The 26,539-nt window shown below is 37.6% G+C and overlaps 1 protein-coding gene across 1 annotated transcript; it reads right to left on the bottom strand.

Annotated features, from left to right (window-relative positions):
- Positions 1 to 2,696: 2,696 nt before the first annotated feature.
- Positions 2,697 to 25,576, bottom strand: LOC127639332 (voltage-dependent calcium channel beta subunit-associated regulatory protein-like). The gene is given in 11 exon segments (XM_052121265.1): positions 2,697 to 8,270; positions 10,523 to 10,712; positions 14,060 to 14,294; positions 15,361 to 15,513; positions 15,935 to 15,966; positions 15,969 to 16,105; positions 17,254 to 17,416; positions 17,958 to 18,019; positions 19,369 to 19,514; positions 22,468 to 22,541; positions 25,436 to 25,576. Coding segments are annotated over 10 exon segments (2,610 nt in total). The 5' UTR covers positions 22,516 to 22,541; positions 25,436 to 25,576; the 3' UTR covers positions 2,697 to 6,826.
- Positions 25,577 to 26,539: the final 963 nt, after the last annotated feature.

The raw sequence follows: 26,539 nt of genomic DNA, 5'->3' as shown, positions 1-26,539 counted from the left end.
CTGTTGGCGAATTCACAGTGAGATCAGTCTGGAGGTTACTGGGATCTTGTTCTCCTAAGAAAAATCTTGGATGCTTGAGTCTCTAATTACTTTCCACTTAATCTCATTGCTATCTAGGAGAAACAATTAAGATGCCAAATAAATCTCATTCATTATTTATATTTCCTATGGGAATATGATCATATTTGAAACCTAAATTCTAATGCTTCTGAAGTTTGGCAGTTGAAAATACCAGTTACCAGTTTTTCACATTTTCAGCCAGCTTAATTGGCGAGGAGAGCCTGAGTGACCTACCAATAAAAGTGTGTCAGACCTCCCTGAGTCACCAGAGTCTCCCACACATCCAGTCTTTCTCTCTCTCTTTCTGGAATTGGGCGATTGAAATGTTGATGCTGTGCTCTTGCAGACTGCCATTCTGTCTTTTGATGGGCTGAGGTGGGGAATGAGTTATATTTCATATCTATTAATTTGTGCATTGCTGGTGACTCACTGGCCATCTTCACTTAATGGATTTCACTGGATATTGTGTTTCATGAAGCGCATAGATTTCAGACTCTATTTGTTCCTTTGACTTTGAATCTCCTAGTGGTTCTAGGCACATTTGCAGCCAACCCAAACTTTTGACGCTTCCGTTACAGGAATAAAGAGACAGTATGCTTTTAGTAAACCACTGTAAAATGACTTCCACTGAAACCATATTTGCTGTCTCTACAATGTTGAGAGACACATAGTACACTCTAGCCTCGAGCGGTGCATATGTATACCAAGCATGCATCACTGGGTACAGTCATCCTAATGATTGCCAAGCTCTGAAGTGTGATGTCATAGCGGTTTGTCTGTTGCTTCTTCTCTTTGCTTGTTTTCCTTGAGTAATGAATGAGGTTTCAATTAGTTGACAATGCAATAAATTACATGTGTATCCACGCAGAAACTATTCTACTTAAAAAGGATTTAATGACTAGTCTTGACAGATATGTAGAATAGGAGGTCACCGGAAGTGTTCGATCGGCCATCTTGGTGTGCCCAAACAACCATAGAGCATCAATGACTGACTGTTTCACCATCTCTGATCTCCAGAGACAACAGATGCATTTTTCCCACTAGTGACAATCAGGTTTAATGTTTAATATGATTGTTCTGGATAATATTCGTTACGAGGGAGAAGATTTCGATGTCAGAGCATTCACCTGCCTGGGTTTTCAGCCTATCAATGCAGCACAATGATCACCAAAGGTAGGAAAAGATGTAGTATCTGCTTGTTTAGGGTGACAATACGTCCTTACCCCCGAACAGGACTTGAAAAAAGTCAGACCGGGATTTCTAAATCGCTTTAAATGCCCGAGATTTGCTTGTTTTCATATTGAAGTGCTCTCTGTATCATACATGGATACATGTCATAAATACGTGTTTGTCTGCCATTTAAACCTAGCATAACAGTTTAATTTCAACCACCTCACTATCTGCGTGTCCACTGCGCTGTGATAGAGGGAGAGGGATGAAAAATGAAAGACTTTAAATAATTACATGTGTCGGACGTCTGCGTTGTAGGGATGTACAGTACATACAGATTTCAGATATAAAATCTGTAATCGAATGACTAATGTTTACTAGCTGAAATGAGATAATTTCCTAATAAGTCAATAGGGACATTGGAACGTTTAGGCATAGCAATATGGTGGTGCAGTGGCTTCACTTTTTTTAACGTCATGAGCAATCCAGTTCTATATTATATATCAGTGAATGCAGAGATTTCTGTTGTCCATTTTAGCCTTTAACGGGTTACAGGTTTTCTTTAATTTAGTTGAACACGCTGGTCAAGTTTGGACATTTCTTTGGTCCAGGAGCAACATTCTAAACGACCAATAAGATATTTTAGGGTAGGTTTTTTTTGGATATGCTGTGTTTCAGGCAGGGTTGGGAGGGTTACTTTTGAAATGTATTCCACTACAGACAGGACTGATGTTATATTGCTACATTAACATTTTTGACAACAAATAATTTCTCTGTGTTAGGTGTAGAGTTTGGCTTGGGGTTAGGGATAGTGTTAGGACTATATTTGTTTGATAAGAATGTTTTTCCAGGACCATCAAAATTATTTGATCTAGTAATATGTCCTACTTGGCAAACTCACTGTCACGTGACTTTCTACTACATATCTTTCACTCACAACATCATGATGAGTTGCGTGTATGCTGATGGTTGAGGCTTGTGTTTGACACTCAAGTTTAGATGTCAAATTAACTGATGATCCAGCATTCAGTTGTCCATGGAGAATCTCCAAAGCCTCTACCATCCATTGACAGGGAACACTTATGTCTGTTTGGTCATCTTTAATTTAAAAGATGAGAATGATCTGTCACAGGGTCAGACATGAATAGGATGTGTCAATTCTGTCTTTTGTTTGCATTCTCATGCGAATAATTGATAGCCACTATCACAAGAGTAAAGGCCCTTCCCTTTCTCCCTGGTTACCAGGGGTTGCTATTGATTTTGAATCATAATGACTGTACAGCCATCTTTAATTTATTAGCTTGGCTGATATGAATTTTTGATGTTCCCAAAGGGATATTTCAGCACCTAAGATGGACAATAGCAGGATGGAACAAAGACAGGTGCTGATAGCAATATAGTGTGCAGTTTATCTTTCGATCTTGAGATGAAATAATGAAAAGGACACAGGCAAAGTCATAATGCATCATACTTTATTGACTAGTTGGAAAACTTAACATGAAAATAAATGTTTAGATTGGTTCATCCCTCAAAGCTCAATAGATCTAGAATAAAGAGATAAACAAAACAAACAATTCATGCATTCTCTTTTCAGTTGTCTCACCTAAAGGAGTAGTTCACTTAAAAATGAACATTCTGTCATCGCTGACTTTCTTTATGGAGGTGAGTAAATGATGACCAAATTTTCATTTTTGGTTGAACTACCCATTTGACAGTAATTTAAATGATATATTATTCAGATTTTATTTCTCCATGGAAATATACCTTACACAGAAATATATTTTCTCTTTCATCGAAATATACCCAGCAATAGTCATTTATCTCATTGGTCAGCAAAGCATTACTTCAAGTCTGTAAAATACATCACAATATTTTACCAATCTTTTCATTCTCTGCTTGACAAACAAAAAATATCTGTCACATCTCATTTGCTGCATAATTTTGATCTACTAAACAACAATATGTTGGTACATGCAAATCTATGCACAGTAATCCATCAACAGACAGGCTGTTTGATAGTGCATACATCACCCAGCAGTCCCAACTATGTTTATGCCAAATCCTAGACTATTCCAATGCCTGCAATGGGACATGATTGTGCTTAAATACAACTCTACTGTATCCTTTGTACAAATGTACTGATTTGGTGGTTCCTGACATGAGGATTACTGTTATTCAAAACCAAGTTCCAGTTAGTTTAGTGTACATATTGTATTTGACAATGCATATTATATAAAACACATTTCAGATGTTCATTTTCGCAATAAAGCATTATGTTTGTTTTCATATAGTTTTGTAATAAACTTGAAAAGGTAATATTGTCTTTTCAATTACAGTATGCATGTACACTCATACTGGGTGATGAGAAATAAGTGCTTTGCAGAAATCTTATTATAACCTTGTTAACACGCAAGAAGGCATTGTATTAATCATGTGAGATCCAGAATCAGTCCACCAACAATATCAGCTTGGGTGACAATACCCCTGCTCTCTCTTTTCTTTAGCATTGTTAACTACTCCTTGCACATCACTCATTGTTCCTTTAGATAATTAAAGTCTTTTATTTCCGGCATATCAGCTGCAGCCTAAACATTACAACAGTTTTGTCCAAACTGTCTTGAACCAGTAAGCTTACTACTCAAAAGCCCCTAAAATGGGCACTAGTCTTAGCAAAACCAACAGGTTGTACACATTACATCACAAGAGACTCGATTTGTCACCAATGGCCTTTTCTCTCACATACTACTAAGATAGACCTCCTAAAAACTACCATTGAGTGTGATTGTGAGTCGGTTTGTGAACCTTTTTGTGTAGATGTTTGCATGCTCTGGAGATCAAACCCAGAAAGATTAAACCTAGAATGATCAATACAGAGCAGCAGCTGACACCGTTCACTTTTGCCAGTAATTCTAGATGAGGGTTGCATCTGGTTTTATTGGAGCCTTCATATTGCCTAGAAGCACGATCCACAATAATGGCTTATGGGCAGTGGAAGATGTACTAAATTAGTATTTTATTATTTTATTCCCTCAAAGGCAACATGTGCAGTAGTCCACATCTTGGGATTCTTCACTTGGTCATCTTATTACTACACTTCACAATACAGCCCCAATTCAGAAATGTTTGGGATAGTATGAAAAATGCTAATAAAAACTAAAATGAGTGATTGCAAATTATATTCACCCTTTGCTATATTGAAAGCACTACAACTAAACATTAGATGATGTTTTCCCTTGTGAATTTCATTTTTTTTTTTTTAATGTGCAGTAATTTAGTAGTGGAGTGGTGGTGGCGTAGTGGGCTAAAGCACATAACTGCTAATCAGAAGGTTGCTGGTTCGATCCCCACTTCCACCACCATTGTGTCCTTGAGCAAGGCACTTAAATCCAGGTTGACCCCATTCATCCATTATGCAGGTCTTCAGCTACACAACTGTGCAGGGTCTCATTCCAGTAATGTGCGCTTCATAATGCACCACACATTCTCAATTGGAGATGGTCAGGACTGCAGGTAGTCCAATCTAGCACCCGCACTTTCTGCTTTTTCGGTCAGTGTGTAGTTTGAAGTTGTCCTGCTGAAAATTATGGGACATCCCTGGAAAAAAAAGGTACTGGATGGCAGTATATGCTGCTCCAAAATGTTTTCATATTTGTCTGCATTAATGGTGCCCTCACATGTGTGCAAATTACCCATGCCATGGGCACTGACATACCCCTAGGCCATTAAGACACTGACTTTTTGCTGATAACAGCTTGGATGGTCCTTTTCCTCTTTGGCCTGGAGAACATGACGGCTGTGTTTTTCAAAAACTATTTTAAATGTGGACTCATAGGACCAAAAACACAGTTCCGCTGTTCTACTTTCCATCTAAGATGAGACCGAGCCCAGAGAAGTCAGCAGCGCTTCTGGACAGTGTTGATGTATGGCTTCTGCTTTGCATGGTAAAGTCTTATCTTGCATCTGTGGATACAGCGCCAAGTGGCATTGACTAATAAAGGTTTACTAAAGTAACCCCAAACCCATGTTCATGATATGAATTATGTTTTTTAAGACATTGGCATCTGAGGGATCGGAGATCACACACATTCAGAAGTGGTTTTCGACTTGTCCTTTACAGACCGAGATTTGACCAGATTCCTTGAATCTTTTAACTATATTGAGCACTGTAGAGAGAGAAATGCCCAAAATCCTTCCTTTGGGGAACATTGTTCTCAAAGCGCTGGATTATTAGCAGAAGTTTCTGCTGGCAAATTGACAAGTCTCGAATGATCCTTGCTCTTGAAGAACTAGGCAGTTTTTGGAGGCTCCTTATATACTGACACGATTGCCTCACCTGTTTAACATCTCCTGTTTCACATTGCCTTGTTATATTAACTTGTCAAATTGTTATTAGTATTAAATTGCCCCTGTCTCAACTTTTTTGGAGCATGTTGCAATCATCTGATTTGAAATTAAAATGATAAATTGATTGATACATTAAAAAATATATAAAATTCACAAGGTAAAACATCATATAATGTTTAGTTTAGTGCTTTCAATATAGCAACGGGTGAATATTATTTACAAATCACTCATTTATGTTTTTATTAGCATCCCAGCTTACCAACTTCTTCAGAATTTTGGTTGTACTAATGAACACAGAATTCAGAGAAATACATGCAAGACAAGACATGCCCCCCTCAAATTAATGAAAATGTCTCAGGATGGCACAGGCCTGATTGAACGCTTAGAGAGACATATCAGTGTGTACAAAAACAGGAATGCTACAATCCATATTTTGCAGGACTGTGTCAGTGACAATTTGGCACTATGCACTCAAAAATAGTTCACTCTAAAAGCAAAATAATAATAATGATACAATGGACATAAAATTAGCGTCTCTCACAAAGAGGCAGTTTTAGCCATTCAGTACTTCAATTATAAAATGATGATTTATAATTATATAATAAAGGACACTTAATAATGTATCGAATTTGGGGAACAAGCTAACATACCTCATGTTATAGTGCAGATAACCCCACACATATTCCATATAATTTTACTCATAATTCAAACACTGTGAAGCAAAAGCTATATTTGATAAGGAACTGGACCTATGCCATGGTGTTTCAGATAAATAAGGACATTAATCAACAAGGAGTATTTAGAACAAAGGTAATGCTGTTGTTTTTGAATGGTGATCACATTGACAGATTGTTAATCATTTGGAACACAGGCTGGATAGGGTGCATTGCAATATAATTCATGCACTGAAATATAATTAATCTTAATTATAATAGCACCCAATTTCACAGTGGATTATCTAGTGCAGAGAAAATATTGGCTGTTAATGGATCTAAATGGAGCTTTAAAAACAAAGACTTGACATTTCATTTGTTAAAGACTTGGTATGTTGAGCTATGTGAGTTATGAGCCATAATCTCCACATATTTAACTTTGGGCATGGAAGAAACGTCTCTACCACCATTTAGGACATGACAATGATTAAAATGACCATAGCAAACCTGTTCCAGATCGAAGCTTAAAAGCAATCAAAACTTTGGAACTGTAGTTGATGTGAAGTGTCCCTGTATGAGGAGGTGAAAGGAGCCATATGCTACACTGGACTGTGATCAGGCGATGTGTAGGTCACAGTCACCGCACTACACTCAGGCTGTGCCCTGGTTCTGCAGAGATCAGAGTACAGCCGTTCATCGAGGGTAGCTGCTAGTTTGTCGCTCAGCTCTTCTGTGATTGTCTGCGGGCCGTAACTTGTTTCAGAAAGCTGTTTGGGCAGACATTCTTCCAGATGCTCAGGGGGTAGTGGCGCTTGTCTAGAGTTCTCCTGGCCCAATGATTGCTCCCCAGCAGTGTCAGTCATTGAAGGGGTCAGCGATGCCTCAAGAACTTCCTTTTCATTAATGGTACAACTGCTGTCAGTGATGAAATATAGCTTGGTGTCCTTTGCTGATGCAGGGTCAATATCAGTAGAAGTATCCTGACTAGCAGTGTCCTGATCTGCCTTGGGTGTTTTGGGAGTGCTGGTCACACCTTTGCTGCTCTTTTCATTGGGTGCGCTAATAATTTGTGGGAGTGTGCTGTAGTAGCTAGTCTCTAGAGGATAGTTGACAGTTTCACCACGACGGAGAGGAGTGCGGTACCGGTCAAAAGAGGACTGGAAGCGCTGGCCGGGGTCACTGTACTGCTTGGAACGCTGCCACTGTTTGCGCAGATGCACGTGGGAACGATGCTTGGAACGTAGCGGAGACTCCTGCTGATCGAATTGCGGATCATGCCGCAAGAACTCATGGAAAAGTGCATCTGTTTTCTCACCAATGCTGTAGTCACGCCGAGAGAGGGCGGGAGGATGAGGCTGAGTGTCACGTTGAGTGAACATCTGGCTGGTTTCCACTTCATCCACGCCACCACTAGCACCTGCAGGTTCCTCTTCTAGATCTTCATCAAAGATGTCCGTATCAAAGCTCTCACAAACCGTCCCCTTGCGTCCAGAACTGAAGAAGTGCCTGTGCTCCAGGGCCAAATCATCTTTACTGCTACTGCTGCTTCCAAACAGCCGTAGCTCCTCAGGAGCTCGTAAAGGAACTTCTATAGATGTATAACCACTGTCCATTTGTAGAAGCTTGCGGGTTCCTGACTCGCCATCACTTCCCCATTCAGAATCTACACTATCCTGCTTGTTTCCTTTCTCCAGAACTTCATCTACAAGCAAGTCGGCATCTCTCTCCATCTCATCTCCAATATCCTGTGAAGGGTATTTAGGCAGCACTCCCATCTCTGTTTTACCCCCTAGAGAACATACACTGTCTGCATCACTACGGACTGATTCTTTGTCATTGTTGCTGCTCTGATCGGAGGAGACATACCGCTCAAGAGAGGCACGAAGATTCCAGATATCACGGTACAAGGTCTGAGGTTCTAAGCTGTCCTGGCAACAGCCCATTCCAAGACTCTCATCTGGAGGGGGCTTGAAGGGGAGGCTGATCACCCCTGGGCCCATTACTCTGCTGCAGCTGGGCTCCACCATCACCTCCACCTCTAACCTGCAGATAGCAGCACATTTACAAAGTAAAAAAAACCTCGTGTTCTGAAACATACACTTTAAAAATTAAAAGATACTCGAAGTACCATTTGGGGTTCTTCATCTGTCACATCGGCAGAACCTTCTGGAGATCTTGCATAGCCTTTTTTGACTGAAATTGCAATGGTTCTCATGCCGAGCCTGTGCTCCACTGGTTCACGACTGGGGCAATGTGCTTTTCCACTGACCAGAGAGCCGAACGGTGACGTAACGGGTTTCTGTCTACGTGGTAGTTTCACATGACTACCTCAAACATAAACAAACATAGCGTGTCACAGTGTGTTTGTATACAGCTTTTACGCTTGTTTTTTGAGGACATAACATACAGATTAATGCAATCCATTATTACATTGCACAACAAGATTGCCAGAGACAACATCTATGCTAAAGACGACAGGTAATGTTATTACATTATATTGTATAAACTATGGCTTAACTTGCTAAGTTCTGTAAACTGTTACAGTTGAATCATTATTCATATTGGTGTAGCAGAAGGTTGTATTTGGATTTTTGCCATAGCATATAATGTTTTTATTATTGATTGAAAATCCCACCATGTTACTTAAAAGATAGCTGCAATCTTCCGAACTTAGTGAGTAGCTGGTCAAAAATCTGTAAATAACATATTGCAAGTAGAGCTCTCGTTTCGTTGTGTTACCTGAATGCTTTTGATGTAATTTTCAAGTTAAGACAAGTAATTTTTATTTGTATAGCGCTTTTCACAACACACATCGTTTCAAAGCAGCTTTACAGAAAATCATGCATTATCAAAACTTTAAACTGTAATATCTATAAAGTCTTAGAGTGATCATTCTGTAGTTTTATTAAAGATTATTTTAAATTAAATAAATAAATAATAATTGTATTTAGAACTTCTGTGAGCAAGCTGAAGGTGACTGTGGCAAGGAACTCCATAAGATGTTGGTTAATGGAGAAAAAAACCTTGGGAGAAACCAGGCTCACTGTGGGGGCCAGATCCCCTCTGGCTAACCAGCATGAATATAATGCCAATATTAGTTATTTATGTGCAGTGCAGGTCATGGTTTAAGATTAGTAAACTAAATAAGTGTTAATGTCCAGTGTTTAAAATATATTTTTTTAATGAAATGTAAGATTAATGACAAATGTCTTTGAAGTCATTACCATTGTGATGAAACATTATCCCACCCTCTCTCCCCTGACGTAATCGGTTCCTGCGTAGAGACCAGCAAGCTTTTGGGGTCAGTGCAGAACATGGTTTTTGGCCCCGGAATGGCCTTTTCTGCAGTGGAAATGCACGGAACATTACGAGAATTTGCACTGGCCCAGGAACCTGCACCTGAACCATGTTGGTGGAAAAAGGCTAGCAGACACCCTATCAGTTCTCTGAAAAACGTACCCTTAATTCCTACAAGAATTCTAAAGAACTCAAAGGACTGTCAACAGTTCTGTCAGTAACTTCGTCATTTGGGAAAGGCTTTGAGGAGCTTGAAATATATAATTAGATTCCTTAAGGACATACTGTAAATAGGATAATTGAGGGTTTAGTAGAATACCATAAATATGATACCTTTTAAATGGTGTCTGGAGGATCTCCAGATAGTTCCCCCAGTGTGGCAGCTGAGGAACCACAAATAGTGCCTCGAGCATCTTTTAATTTTAACAGTGTTAGAAAATACCACAACATACAGTAGCTTAACATCTTGTTCATCATGTTTGTGTCAGTGTGGATCTGTAAAATATATTTTGTTTGTTTATTTTTCTATTTCATGAATCTTTGTGCCCAGACTCAGAGGTGTTAAAACAGATGCCTTGATTAGTGCACAGATGGTAGTGACTCACTCTGTGATGGTTTATTCGAGGAAACCACTATGCAGCTGCAAATATGGTCAAGTCAGTCTCAATAAGTAAGCAAATATAAACAAATATTCTAATGGTGAAAACCATACAAATTGATTTTCCTGGACCATTATGCAGAAACATATGGGAAAATGCAAACCAATTGCTAAAATAACCAAAAGGTACCCATATGGTATTTACCTAAATTCAAGAAATCAAAATGCTTGATAAACAATCTCTCTCTTCAAGATGTAACTGTAAATAAGCTGATGATGCCATGATAAGGCAATGCTCTCAGCACACTGAGATCAATCCAGCATGGAATGTCTGCTGCATGAGGTATGAGGAGGCAGATGGTTGCTATAGTGAATGCATGGGTGAGGCAATTAAAGATACCTGCCGAGGGAGGATGGGGGTGTGGAAGGGGAAGATAGGAGACGTGGGCTGGGCCGGTTTGGGCAGTAGGTAACATCCTTGGTGCGAGCAATGTACTGGATGAGGTCGATATGATGGGCTTCATGTTCTTCCTGGTCCATGCTCTCGCTGGCTGCACGTTGCCTCTGGAACTGCCTTCGTTTGGGAGAGCCTTTGGGGACGATAGGTATACAACTTATCAATTCTTGTATTTGTTGAATGTTTGCAACAAGGCAAAAAGCAGCCAGACTGCAGGCCCACAGTTGATATGAACTGTCTCCGAAAACAATTCTACTAATCATTCTCCCTCCCACATTGATTTTTAGAGACAACACAATATAAACCAGATTACCAGTCTACTAATCAGAGGAAAAGTCATGAGTGCACATTGAACATTTTCAAAATCAAATTTATTTCTGGACATAAACAGAATATTTTAGGATAAAAACATTTACATTTTTAAGATTCTGCATTAGTTAACTTTTCACTCAAATTATTATGCTGATAACATAATTTGTAATTAAAAAAACGATTAAAATCGGAAAATGCGGGGGTCTGGGTAACTCAGCGAGTAAAGATGCTGTCTACCACCCCTGGAGATGGAGTTCGAATCCAGGGCGTGCTGAGTGACTCCAGCCAGGTCTCCAAAGGAACTAAATTGGACCGGTTGCTAGGGAGGGTAGAGTCACATGGGGTAACCTCCTTGTGGTCACTATAATGTGGTCCACACTATTTACAAAGCTATGTCTCCGTGGTAACACGCTCAACAAGCCATGTGATAAGATGTGCGGTTTGACGGTTTCAGACTTTGAGGCAACTGCGATTCGTCCTTCGCCACCCAGATTGGGGCAAGTCACTACACCACCACGAGGACTTTGAGTGCATTGGGAATCGGCCATTCCAAATTGGGGAGAAAAAAAATTTGAAAAATGCAAATTTAGAAGCATTTTCATTAATGACATTTTTGACCCCACAATATATATTTTTCCATTCAAAATTTAGTATTAGGTCTTAATGCATTCAGTTCATCTTTAAAAAAGCAATAATCTAAATATCTAATAAGTTAGCATTGGCTTCTATATGGGTAATTCATAAAACAGAGAGCATGGCTTTAATTAATGTAACTGTATTTTTCTTTTAAAGAATTAAACTATAAAAAATCTCTTGGGGTGCTTTCTTTCTATGTCTCTCATTTAAAAAAAAACATCTTTGGAAGGGAAGAGCCTTGCGTCAACCGGCCATCTGCTTGAGAGCGAGTCTTGGCATCCAAATACAGCCTTGGCTGAGAGAATATTCTATAGTTTGGTACATGCGCACTCAAAAGCCAAACTCTGTGTCTGACTGACTCTGCTACATAAAGGCAATACACATCTATTAAGGTCTTCAATCATTTTCCAAGGTAATGCACAACACACAGGCTAAATGAAAAGTAAAGAAACATTCAATATTGCTTTGCATCCCCTAAGGCTAGGAAACGGATCGCAGTTCAAAGTTTTATTACACTTTCTGTGCTTCCATTTCTACAGCAGTGTTATCTTACTTCCTTTTTTGTTGACAGACCAGAGAGGGTATAAATCAATATATTTAATACTTAAATACTTTAACCAAAAAGCAGCATATTCGTTCATGTTTGTTCATTCATTCATGTTCATAGTTGTTTTATTCATGTATGATCAGTCACTCACTCATTCATGTTCATTCATGTTTATTAATTAATTCAATTATACATGTTCATTCATTCACTCATTCACTCATATCCATTAATTCGTGTTCATTGATTCGTCTTCATTCTTTCATGTTCATCCATTCATGTTCGTTCATGTTTATGTATTCATGTCCTTTCTGTTCTTCTAATTCATTAATGTCTGTTTGTTCATTCATTCTTTCATTCATTCATGTTATGCGTTCATTAATTTATTCATTCAGTTATTCATGTTCATTCACTCATACTTTCATGTTCATCCATTCATATTCATTCATGTTTATTTATGCATGCCCTTTCTTTTATTCTTATTCATTTATTGATGTCTGTTTGTTTATTCATTCATTCATATCCATTCATTCATGTTCAATCATAGTCATTCTTTCATATTCATCCATTCATTTTCGGTCATGTTTATGCATTCATGTCCATTCTGTTCTTCTTATTCATTCATGTCTGTTTATTCATTCATTCATTCATTCATTCAATCATGTTCATTCATGTTTATGCATTCATGTCCATTCTGTTCTTCTTATTCATTCATGTCTGTTTATTCATTCATTCATTCATTCATTCATTCATTCAATCATGTTCATTCATGTTTATGTATTCATGTCCTTTCTGTTCTTCTAATTCATTAATGTCTGTTTGTTTATTCATTCATGTTATGCATTCATTAATTTATTTATTCAGTTATTCATGTTCATTCACTCATACTTTCATGTTCATCCATTTATATTCATTCATGTTTATTTATTCATGCCCTTTCTTTTATTCTTATTCATTTATTCATGTCTGTTTATTCATTAATTCATTCATTCATATTCATTCATTCATTTACAATCATAGTCATTCTTTCATGTTCATCCATTCATTTTCGGTCATGTTTATACATTCATGTCCATTCTGTTTTTCTTATTCATTCATGTCTGTTTGTTAATTAATTAATTAATTCATTAATTCATATCCATTCAATCATGTTCATTCATAGTCATTCTTTCATGTTCATCCATTCATGTTTGTTCATGTTTATGTATTCATGTCCTTTCTGTTCTTCTAATTCATTAATGTCTGTTTGTTCATTCATTCTTTCATTCATTCATGTTATGCATTCATTAATTTATTCATTCAGTTATTCATGTTCATTCATTCATACTTTCATGTTCATCCATTCATATTCATTCATGTTTATTTATTCATGACCTTTCTTTTATTCTTATTCATTTATTCATGTCTGTTTGTTCGTTCATTCATTCATTCATTCATATCCATTCATTCATGTTCAATCATAGTCATTCTTTCATATTCATCCATTCATTTTCGGTCATGTTTATGCATTCATGTCCATTCTGTTCTTCTTATTCATTCATGTCTGTTTGTTCATTAATTCGTTCATTCATTCATTCAGTCAGTCACATCAGATAAGATACTACACAGATTATGTCATATAATACATATCCTCAAAATACGTATTTTCGTGTTTCACGGACAAAGGTAAATTTAGGGCGGGGGGGGCTATTCCTTTAAATACAATGATATATTTAATTTGTAATAATGTAATACAAGGCATTTTTTTAATACAGTCTATGGCACATTCATTGCCTGCCCATCTGACACAACAGCATGCATATCATTGTCTGTAAAGAGCCAGCAGAACTAGTTTACCACATCTTTTCAATATCCCTGTTTCCACATATCTATTGATGAAAAATAAAACCAATAATCCCATGAATCAATTCCATTATTACTGCCTGTTGATTTAAATTAGTGACCTAGACTTTGGATGCCCTTGCAAGAACCATGGATGTGTCACTCACCTCTCATGTCCAGACTTGAAGCCCTTTGGGTGCTGTCAAACTTCCATTTCTTGATCTTTAAATAGGGACTCGCTCCCTCCAGGCTGGCATGCCGACGGAGCTTTGTGAAGAACTGCAGCATGGGCCCCTGTGGGGCCCCTCCAGAAGACGACAGGGCTGTAGCTGAGGCAGACGTGCCATCTCTACCATTGCCGATGATGCCTGCGTTCCTAGCGACCCCTCCTCTTACCTCCATCTGTTTTTGTTTGCATTATTACATAACAATTATATAATATCATTTATCAAATTAAAACCAGTGAAATAAAACACTTTCATCTCTACAGCAACAAAAATATATTTCTTAATCTGTATTTGTTTCTTGTTTTCCTGTAAAAATATCTAAATATCCTAGAAACCAGATACATTTACTTGAGAAGCAAAATGATGTAAAATTTTAAAGGGGAAGACACTGATGATATACTGTGCCTGGTAAAAGCGTGATAACGTTTTCTCCACCATTTGATCATTGTTTGATGAATTACTGTTGCCATTATCGAGAGAAAATGTACACATACATCTCTTTTATAAAAAATTCTGTTTACCGCCTGCTTTCCTCGGGCGGTAATAGCGCAGTGTTTATAGTGGCAGGCATGTAGCACTGTTTTGTGAACAAGCACAATATAAATTGAGCCTAATTTACATTTAAAAAAAAATTGTACAGAAAGAAATGACAATGAATTAGTTGAAATACTCAAGACGCAGCACTTCAACGCTGATAGCGTCTTCTTAAACTAGATTACAGGTAGTTGCTGAATTAGACACAGGTTTTGTTCTGAAGTACTATATGCAAAACTACCGCAACTGTTCAGTGATTCACCGTTAAGTCTTTCTTTCTGAGAAATCTAACAAAACTTTGTGAGGTTTAGACTTAAAATGGGCACATCTTACCCCATTGGCACATCTTACCCCATTTGGATATTTGTTCTTGTTTAAACTATAAACCTCACTAAATATTTTAATAACGTACCTGAGAACAACACTTAATGCCTTATGTCATGATTTTCAAGTAAATGTCAATTGTTTTTAGTATGTTTAGATACTGTATAATTACTGGAATCCCAAGATAAAAATTCTGATTGAATAAAAAACAAAACAGTTGTTTAAAAAAAAAGCTGCAAAATTATTTAGGCCATATTATGCAGCTGCGACTCAAATTAACTTAATGATTTTGTATTCATGTGGACTGCGTTTTGTAAGTATCATGCAGAGCTGCATATGATATCAGTCTCAGTCTATCACTGTGTATATGTAATGTTACTTACTAGACATGGGCTGGTGGGCTCAGGACCGGGTACTGCACTGCTCTCACAGAACTTTGTGCCCACTATAGAATTGAGAGCGTCACCAGGAAGAGCAGAGCTGGGACTGAGACTCCGGCTGGTCAGGGCAGTCTTGGGCAGTGAACACACTGGCGGCTGTGATTTATTATGTGTGATTTATTAAATACACCAAGTGCTGTTTTATTATGCAAGCAATAACTACACACAAAGGTAAAAAACACAATTATGCAGTCTTTCAACTAAAGATTGGCCTACACTCTCAAAAATAAATGTTCTCCAATGACATCACTCACAGCCTGATGTCATAGTAGAAACTTAAGTTCTATGTAAGGGATATTGTACAATCAGATGATCTTGTACCATCCTAAAGAGATTTATTTTGCAACAATGACCACCTGACTGTACAAGTAAATGGGTGGGAAATCTATCCCTATAAGACCATCCATCATGACCTCAACATTCTCAACTGACCTAGAAAAAAATGAGATCTCATGCAGCCCTTGTAATAAGTGGCATCATATTCTAACTCCTTTTAGCAAAGCAATGTGGCTGTCACCTGAAAAATTGAGAGGCTGGATTTAGTGGCGGGCGCGTTGCCATGGCAATATTGTTCTCTGATGACTCACACTCATGGATGGTGAGTATCTGGAGGGAGGGGGGAGGGATGTGGAGGTGGGTGAGCCGTGCATTCTTTAAGTGATGGAAGTCGCCCTCCGTGAGCGTGTACCTGAGGTCAGACAGAACGGGGAGGGGTTAAAACATATGCAAAAGCACGTTGGCGGATTGAACAGCACGATATTTCCTAGAACAAAGGGACTGTAAATGTGTACGTTCTATATACTGGATTAACATGATGGTGACTGGTATGTTATGAAAAATCTTCAAAAAAATAGGTACAGTATGTTACAAAAGTAGGCTATACATGAATTCCTATTTATTTTTTAAAGGTGCTTTGTGACATTGCTATTAAATGAAGAAGCAACGTGGAAATAAACTATAGCAAGTGTAACAAGTGGGCGGCTGTAGCTCAGGGAGTAGAGCGGGTCGGCCACTAATAGCAGGGTTGGTTCGATTCCCGGCCCACATGACTCCACGTGCCGAAGTGCCCTTGGGCAAGACACTGAACCCCAAGTTGCTCCCAATGGCAGATTAGTACCTCGCATGGCAGCTCTGCCGTCATTGTTGTGTGAATGTGTGTGTGAATGGGTGATTGAGACGCAGTGTAAAGTGCTTTCAATACCGCTTAGGTGAAAAAGATGCTATATAAGTGCAGGCCATTTACATTTAACAAATGAACAGTATGATTTGGGTGTACTACTGAAATTATGTAAGTCATGTATCCATTTAGACTAAAAAAGGGCATGTGAATATACATATGTGAAGCTTATGTGTAGGTGTAGCTCAATATATGTTTCACAGCCAGTTGCATCTCATGAAATTTGATTGTGGAAGTAATGAATCTTGTTCTATATTTGTTGTATTATATTATATTTGTCGTTACACATCAGAATATACAGAATTCTGTTCTATTATTTTCAAATTGTCTTGAAACATTGTTGAAAATGTTACACTGTCTGGGCATTTTGTAGATCCACTTGAGAAAGACATACATTCTGGGTCACATAAAGACCCGAGGTATGTAATAATGTTTGGCAAAACACCCATGCATTTAGAGGTCAAGTGAACTGCAAAAAAAATAAAAATAATTAAACATTAAAAAATAACCATGTTCTAAGTCAACTACCAATAGACTTTGGATTGCAAAATGCATATATGAATGAATTATGAATGCTGTAGACTGCTGCGGCAGTATCTGCTGTGAATAGAGCATTCTGTGTGTCTAGAGTGGGTGGTATAAGTGAGTGGGCGGCTGACCTTCGACCTTTCTCCAGCGTCTTCTTGCTGTGGTCGAAGAGCGCCGCTTCGTTGAAGGAGACCCGCCGGCCGGTGGTGCCTGTGGAGAGGAAACGCTCCGTCTCCATGTCGTGGGTGCTGGCTGCCGATAGGCAGTCTGACTCATCAATGCGAATTGTAATCTCTGTGTGGGGAGAGACATTGACTGCACTGTAAAATGTGATAAAGTGCAATGGTGTAAGGAAAATGAGGGCATTAGGAAAATCTAGAGGGGCAATGAGTGGCAAATGGCTGCATCAGTGTCATCCCATTCTAGTTTAAGATTAACTTAATAATGAATTTTAGAAATGGAAAACGATTGATGATTAAGCTTGAGTGTTGTCCCACTATTCCTGTATTCACCTTGGAGTATTAGTATTTAACTATTTACAAGAACATACTGATTATAAAGTATTATAAGTCACTATGAATTAATGCATTTGGAATACCATTATAATGCATTATATATATATATATACAGGCTTCAAGTAAAGTGTTTTTGAACAGACGCTCTTGGATTAGCTTCATATTTTGCAAGGAGCATCACAGAGCACATGCAACTGTGGTCATATTTAAAGCATAAATGATTGTGTTGGTTTACATTAACATTTTTCATGTGCATGTGAAAAATCATAACAATCCTACCTTTGCTTGCTATGTGGTGAATGAGGTGGTGAAGTTCTTACCATGCACTGGCTGAGCCTCCTCAATATACGTGGTATTACTTTTCTCTGCGTCATCGCTAGCCCTGAGGCAAAGAATGAACCTTCAATGCAAACATGTATATGTCAAATTGACATTCATTTCAATCTCTCTTAACTCATTCATAATTAAAAACCTATGCTGACATCAAAACAAATGACATGTGATTGGGGCAATAATAACAGCCCCTTTATTACAACAATATACAGTTTCATTCGCCATAAGCCATTGCATGGTAATGAGAAACTGGAAATTACTTTCCAAGTCTAGCCACTGTGTATGGTGGCACTGTGAGTGTGTTTTAAAGGGTGTCTGTCGGCTACAGTGCACTCTCCCGCACCAGGAGTGATTTATCGCGGCTGATGGCTGCTATGAGATCTCATTATACTCGTCATTTGAGCAAGTCTGCACTCCTTCCGGCTGCCTGGAGAGCAGGCAGACTCTAAACCTCACCAGCCATGCTGTGACGAATGTGTGGAGAAAACATTTAATGGGCTGAGCATTGAAAGCTTCACAGGAGCATCAGTTTATTCTACCTGTACCTGTACTTTATGGTTATATATTATGTGTAATTTATTGTCGGCCATGAAAATATACATCATCTGAGATAATATACACGTAAAATTGGTTTCCGATTTTAAACAGCATTTTAAACAGTTTTCTATGTAAACAGCAAAACCGAATCTGTCCACAACTGGTGCACATTGGCCAATAAGAAAACTTGTGAGGCGACTCTGTAAATGACATGTGTTAAAGTTTGGACTGCCAGTTCGACCAAACAATGGTCTCCTATTTTTAAGACAAATAGGATATGGTCTTGGATAAACATCCTTTGTTGGCCCAACAAGACATTCAAGCTCAAAAGGAAATCGATATATTGCTTCCGAATGTTCATGTACCCTGAAATCGACCCTATTCAGCCGAATGACATTTGGCATCCCCAATCAGAGATTTCCTCATTAAATCTACCTCAGAGACACAAGTTTTTGGGAAACCAGAAAGTAATTGCGTTCACATGGTGAGCGTGGTTCAAAGTTGCCTTTTGGCTCTAAAATTATTTTTTACTCTATTTAGGTTTAGGGTTGGGGTTTGGGTCGAGGGTAAAGTTAATTAAATCAGCATTCCTGTTGACTGTCTTACATCATTAAAAACTAAAAATATTCCTCACTTTTGGTGCCACTTTGTGGAAATATCACCATGAAACTGGAGCATATACATGCCCATACGTTCAACAACACTTCCAGCTTCGGCCACTGGGGATCAGAGATTTTGAATTTCAGTAAGCACAGTCTGATTTGTTATAATGGAGTGTTCTATCAGACCCAACAAGGATGTTCATACAGGAACATGTCATGGTATGACAATGTATGGGTGGCTGAAAGAGGTTCTTCTTACCATGCATGATGCCTGTCCCCCTCACAACAGTGGCGACAGAAAATCAGAAGGATAGACAGCAGGACCAGTGTCCCCCCAACAAAGATGGACAAGAGGACCAGCAGGAGGACATAGCCATTCTGTGACCCTGTTGACAGGGGGACTTCCTAGGAAATCACCAGAGAAAGAGCGATCAGTTCGGCAGCTTGATACCCAAGTCTGAAGACAATGGATTCTTATAAGGAAATTCCCCCGGAAAATAATATCCCATGACTTCAATTTAGAATTCGAGATTTTCCAAGTTACTCCAATTCCATAAATGGTTGAAACTGTAGAAATACAGAGGTACTGAATGGTCTAATGAAATGAAGATTTTTTTTGCTGAAATTTTACTGAAATAGACATAAGCAAGAGACAGTTTCCACATGAAAGCCCCTTTGTTCATTATGTGCCCCTATAGTGATCATGCAATTGGGCCCCTGAAGAGGAAGATCCAGGTATGGGGGCTTTTGTTTCCAAGTTGAGATGTTAAGTGCAGTGTTCACTATGCCAAAGGTTTAGAAAGATCTAGAGGCAGAGACCTACGCCACAGAGACAAGGGATACAGAGACAAAAGGATTCCTTCTCAAAGACATCAAAGCACAAAGGCATACAGCACTTCTTGTCTCACCACCTGGTTAATTGTCAACTTCACCCATCCATATATGGTGGCGTTCAATGGGCAGAATGCTAAATAAGTGCATAAGAACAAGGTCTGAACAAACCTTTAGGCTAGACATGTAGCACCATACAATTACTCTTATATTATACAATTGTATTATTGGTGGAGAAGAATATAGTCCTAATTACCCAGGCGTCATTGTTCAGATGAAGAGCAGATAGTGCCATAAAAGCTACTGTTTATTAAGAGCAGGTCTATTCGTTTCTAAATTAGACAATTAGGATGACTGATTTATCCACGCTAGATTTGCACAGCATTAATCTCTAAATGCCAAAGCGCAATTAATCCCTTGTGCAGTATGCCATTAACATAGCTGAGAAAGATGTTTTCAAAGGAGAACTGAGGAACTCTTGAAGATGAACTTAGTCATTTTTACTTCTAAAGAATTTATTGATTTTTTTTTTTCATATATATATATATATATAAAATCATGACCACTCACATGAGATGAAGTTTCCAATCATTTCAGAAACCTTATCAAAGCTGTTTTATTCTACATGGAGAGGGTCCCCTCATGGGGGCTGCCATGTTAGAATCACATCAATGTTGGTGAAGCTACTTTGAAATGGTAGCTTCCCATGCTACAAGCTACTCAAAGCGTAAAGTAGTTAAAACATTACAAACTGCTAGCAAAGGTTGCTAACTACACTGAAGCTAATTAAAGAAGAAAATATTTTAGATCTTCAGTATAACAACTGGATGAAATGATTGTAATCTGCAAGTTTATCAGTTCTGATAATCATGAAATGAATTAGGGTGGCATTCACTTAGGAATTTTAAGCATGGTTTTACTACAGTAACTAGAGTTTAACCATGGTATAAGTGGTAAAACCATATTAACAACAAAATGTACGTTGGTTACTTCTATATTAATGTAGTAAAATCATGGTTAATTGTCATGGTTACTAAAGTCGTGGATACTACAATATAACTATAGTAAACCCAAGGTTAATTTTGTAAGGGTTAGACAAAATGTAGATTGTTACTGGAATATTCCCCATACTTCCCCAATATCCCCCTACTCCACCAGCCATCTAATTTACAATCTTGTAATTTACAATTCTGCCGATTTGCGCCTCAGTGCACCAATGTGTGTGTGTGTGTCTTGTTCATCATGCTACTGACTGTGTGCGCGAATATCAGCGAGGACTGCTTGTGATCCAATCATAACACGAATCAAGAGTAGCAAAGTAAGTGTTATTGAAGAAGAATGGGGCAGTTAAAAACACTTTCCAACGAGCCCGGCCGGCAAAATCGTGAGTAAACATTTTCATTCCTGAATATTTCAGATGTCATGACTGTTTAATAGCTATGGTGCTGACATGCTTGAGTGAACCGTAATATAGACGGATGTAATGTGTTGGATGTGCGTAATGTGTAAACCCTTTTAGAATGTTGTGGGGCTTGTTTATTCTCTTTCGATTGAGTTTCAAATATGGCTGAATTTGAGAGGCTGCACAATGTTAGCCAATCAAAACAATGACATTTAATCTGAAGTTTAAAGAAGATGCTGAGGCTGAAACCGAGCGTTTCAGTCAGAGGGCCAGAAAGAGGGTGGAAAATATTAATTTATTATTAAACTATGACAGTTTTGGTGCAAAAGACTTTACTGACATTATCAGTGGACCTCAGGGAGTAGCTTCACTACTTTTTGGTCACATTAGTTTACTCCTCAACACTTCATCACTTGAAAAGCCAAATTCTATTCACTTAATCTCAGTAACCACCCTATTATTTAAAACGTTCCCTCATGGATTAAACTAATCATGGCTGACTGTGTACGGTACATTTCTACAATGGCATTGACACATCCACACCACTGGGTGTTGCCGTAACACAACACAGAAGAAAGAAAGTCATATGGGTTTTGAACAACATGAAGGTGAGTAAGTGAGGGCATTTTCAATTTTGGGTGCAACAAAAATGGTTCTAAATAAAAAGTGCAAAGAAATATTGAAGAACCTCAATTGTTTTGAGTGCCGAGGAGAGTCAATGCCAAAGCCATGTGATCTCTCTTTGTTAAGCCACATCAGCCTTGGATGTAAGCTCCTAAACAATTTGATCTTTTTGAAAGCACAACCCTGAGTTAGTCACTGTCCGTCCACTTTCATGATGTATTTCTGACTAATCAAATGATGCTGCTTATGCCGGTAATTGAAGTTCCTGAGAGTAGCACTGGGTTCGGAAGCACTATCACATTGACTGACTGTGCGATGGATTCGGCCTGACTCAGAGTTCTCTTTCAGGAGCTAATTTGCTTAGATCTCGCAGTGGATCCAATTAGGAAGGACACAGAACAGGATATTTTCTATTTGCATGTCTGGAGATAGTGCTGTGGAGAGAGACAATGGAGTAACCAGCACAGGAAGGAGAAGCAAAAAGGGGGTCTGTCGACTTACTGTAGGGTGTTCTGTTAGGTTTGTCCATACGGCAGACTCATTGCTCATGGTCCAAGCCAGAGAGAGTGTCCCCCCTGAGAAAGACATTACAGGAAGTCATGCAACTGCTTTGAAGCTGGTTATGGCACTAAAGAAGGAATCTGAACTCCAGGTCTGCATTAAAGGAATGCTCAGAGTTTCAAAACAATTTAAGCTCAGGAGACAGCATGACAGTGATTACCACAAAAAAATTATTTAAACTCGTCCCACGTTTATTTGTGATTACAGTGTCACTTTCAATGGAAGCAAATGGGGCCAGTGCATGTTTCAAATGTATTGCCACAAGACATAAACACCATACATATTAACATGATTTTATTGTAATATAATTGAATACAGGGTTTAATGGTGTTATGTCGTCATGGCCACAATGTTAATATAGGATATAACTTTACACAGATAAGGTTATAAAGCGATTTTATCACACTAAAACCATGTAACTTGTATAAGGTTTAAGTCTTACGACTATACTTTTGAAACTGAGTATTTTAACGTTTACGGATTGGCCCCATTCAATCCATTGTAAACGCCTCACTGCCTTCCTTTCTTGCTTGGAACACAAAATGTTTTAGTCATTCCAAAACATATGACTTTCTTTTTTCCCCTGTACAACACAAAAGGAGATGTTTAGCAGAGTGTCCAAGCTGCTTTTTTCCCAACAATGAAAGTGAATGGTGACCATGCTGTTCCTGGTCCCTATCCACTTTGATTGAAAAGAGCAGCTTGAACATTTTGCTAAATATCTCGTTTTGTGTTCTACCAAAGAAGAAAAAAGAAAGTCTTTGGAATGACATGAGGGTGAGAAAATAATGACTCATTTTTTGCGTGTAGAATGTAGAACCAACTGTTTAGTTACAAAATGATCATAAAATACTAGAAACATTCTGCATCCAACAACAGTATTTTTCATAATTCATGCAAATCTTGCACATGAATGCTTATAAACATAGTACATCTGCAATCCTGGAATATAAACATGCAACAGTGGCAAAAGAAAGCAGTTTGCATAACAATGTCACCCTTTCCCTTCAAAAAGCCCTTTCATTTCCTCTTTTGTCCTTTCCATTATCTGGTGATGTTTCTGGCTTCCAGCGGCAAAGGCCCGGCAGCATATGTTCCCCTTCTCAGATAATACCATTAACGCCACAGCTTTCTGGCGAAACCACAAAAACCCTCTCTGAGTCACACACTCACCTCTCAAGCAGACAAACAGAATGCTGATTTTGCTTGTCCTTGTTTCTTCAATGTTGCAATGCTGCCTTTTCTCCCATGTCTGAAGGCAGTGTGTGTGTGTGTTTGTATGTGAATGAGAAAGAGCAGGTTCTGACTGTAAAGTCTTCAGCCTCTGCTGCATACACATTCAGCTTCTGCCCACCTACCTGTTTTTACAGCATCTCTCTCTCTCTTTCTCTCTCTCTCTCTCTCTATCTCTCTCTCTCTCGCTCTCTATCTATCTATCTCTTTGAATCTTCACTATTAAGCATTCCAAAGATTTTGTTGAAGCATAATGCTGCTTATTATTTACAGTAGTAGTAATAGTTATTCAAAACAAACCCAAGGGACTCATTTAAATCCCCCTTGAATGTGTTTCAATGCATTTGATGATGGTGGTCTTCTCTTGCATTTATGATTTTGTTTTATTAATACACTTAACAGCCATTTCTCTTTATATTTCAGACAAAATGTACTGTTTTATTTTGGTGTACTGATCCATATAACTGCATTACTTATCCATATAAATCCATATATTATTTATCTTTGTATATTTCAGACTTTGCCTTTTGTGACACTATGAATATTGAAAAGGAGCTATTTATGTGATCTGACTTTTACAGATTACTTTAATTGGTGTAACCCAATGCAGCCACATTGATTCTGCCATGATAATTTTCTTTTTTTAATTTAAAACCAGTTAATTTACACTGATGAAAATAATAATAATAATAATAATTATTATTATTTAAAATTATTTAAAATGTTTAAGATTTACACATTTCAATTTCACATCTAATATTCCATCAAATTGAATTGTTTAACAAAATTAATAATTAATAAAACTTAAAACATTTAGGTTTTTAACAATTTTGCATTAAGATTACTCCAAGCCAAATTGATGAAATGTTATTCTGACACTGTAAATCTTAAAAAAATTTTTTAAAAATTCTAACAATTTTTTGAGTGAGTCGATTTTGTAAGTTAACTGTCAACCCATATTTTACAGTGTTTTCTCTTCAGAGGACAGTTCAAGATCATCTTGCATTATAACTCTACACCACGAAGTCCATATTTTAAAAAGATAATACAATTTCCTCCTTAAGCCACAGCAGAAAATAACTATAATGATCAGCAATATTATGCAACATATGCTCTTCTGATTCTTCTTGACCTGATATACCTATATATATATATATATATATATATATATATATATATATATGATGATATAAACGCTTATTAGGAATATATATATATATATATATATATATATATATATATATATGCATATATATATATATATATATATATATATATATATATATATATATATTCCTAATAAGCGTTTCTCATAGATTATTCGCTGTTTGTCTATGCTATTTTGATTGTTTTTCATATCGGTTAACGTTATCCTACGCATTCGCGAGTTTGAGCATCCATAGATAGGCGCTCTAAAGCCATAAAGAAGCCTTTCACTCTAATTCCTAGCAATGTTAGGCTATTTTCATAAAAAAAACAAAATTTAACCGAGACCGATTTTAAAAACACAATAATCAATGCCTGTTTGCGACTACTGCTCATTGGCTTTTCGAACTCGCTCTCCGTATTTTAGACGATCATTTGCAATAATGCACGATGTCATTTTGAGGTCGCGCAGCCTTTGACAAGGATCACAGAAACAATAGAGGAATGACGACCAAACTGACCAACTCACCTAAGTATAATTCATGTGGTCCATGAGACAAAGAGCTCGCAAGCGATTCCTCGGTCTTCCCTTTAATTTGGAGGTTTTAAAGATATTTGTATTTATGAATGAGCACACACCCACTCGCCCATCACCCAGTGAGAGGAGCACTTTATGACGTCAATATGAGGTATAGCGGTACTTCAGAAGTGTCTATCACGCCATCATCTTCTGATCATGTTATGGAAATCAGGTAATTCCCCATTTGAGTCAGTGAAAAGTCCTTATTCAACTAACGGGTATCCCTATGCGGTCTGAACAGAACGCATAATATATGTAGCATTATACGGCGCTGGTTCGTAACTTTATAATACAGACAGGCCACGTTAAATGCAAAGCACAATTACACCAAACATGTAGCAAGGTATACGCATGGCTATGCTGAGAGAAGAAAAAATGGGGCAAAATATTTTTCGGGTTGCTGATATGACATTTTTATGTGCTAAACTACATTGATATATTGAGCTGAATTATTATTAATTTCCATAAAGTATTATTAGTATATTAGAAGGCAAGTAAGATATAAATTAAATTCAAATTTATATTGGCTTAGCGCCCCCTCCTGGTCGTTAAATTATTATTTAAAAAAAATGTCCTCTTTAAAAAAAAAAGGGGATAAAATAAAATATTTTCTATATGCAGCTATATAGAAATTATTCATGAAAAATAAATAAAAAATACAATTATGTATGCATCTGTGTACAGTACATATACTGATTTATTTAATCTAAAACTATATAAAACAACACTTTTATAATTTTATATAATTACATATAAGTGTATATATTATCATACATATGTGAATTATATTCTATATATAATTATATAAATGTGTGTAATTAAGAGACTCCACATGTGTTTAAACTTAATGCTTAGATTAACTGTTAAAAATGCTAAAGGTGTTTAAAAAAAACGTGAGCAGTCACAGATATGATGCACATGGTATGTGGAATATTTATGCTTTTAAAAACTCATTTGTGACACTGCAGGGTCATATAAATGCAAAAAGGTGATTATAAACGGTGGGAAAGCTTACCTAAGACCTACACACTTTGATTATATACATTTTAAAGG

Source organism: Xyrauchen texanus, chromosome 48 (genome assembly GCF_025860055.1).
Source record: "Xyrauchen texanus isolate HMW12.3.18 chromosome 48, RBS_HiC_50CHRs, whole genome shotgun sequence".
NCBI classification, from domain to species: domain Eukaryota; kingdom Metazoa; phylum Chordata; class Actinopteri; order Cypriniformes; family Catostomidae; genus Xyrauchen; species Xyrauchen texanus.
The sequence above is the reverse complement of the archived record's forward strand: the minus strand, read 5'-3'. Positions and strand labels throughout refer to the sequence as shown.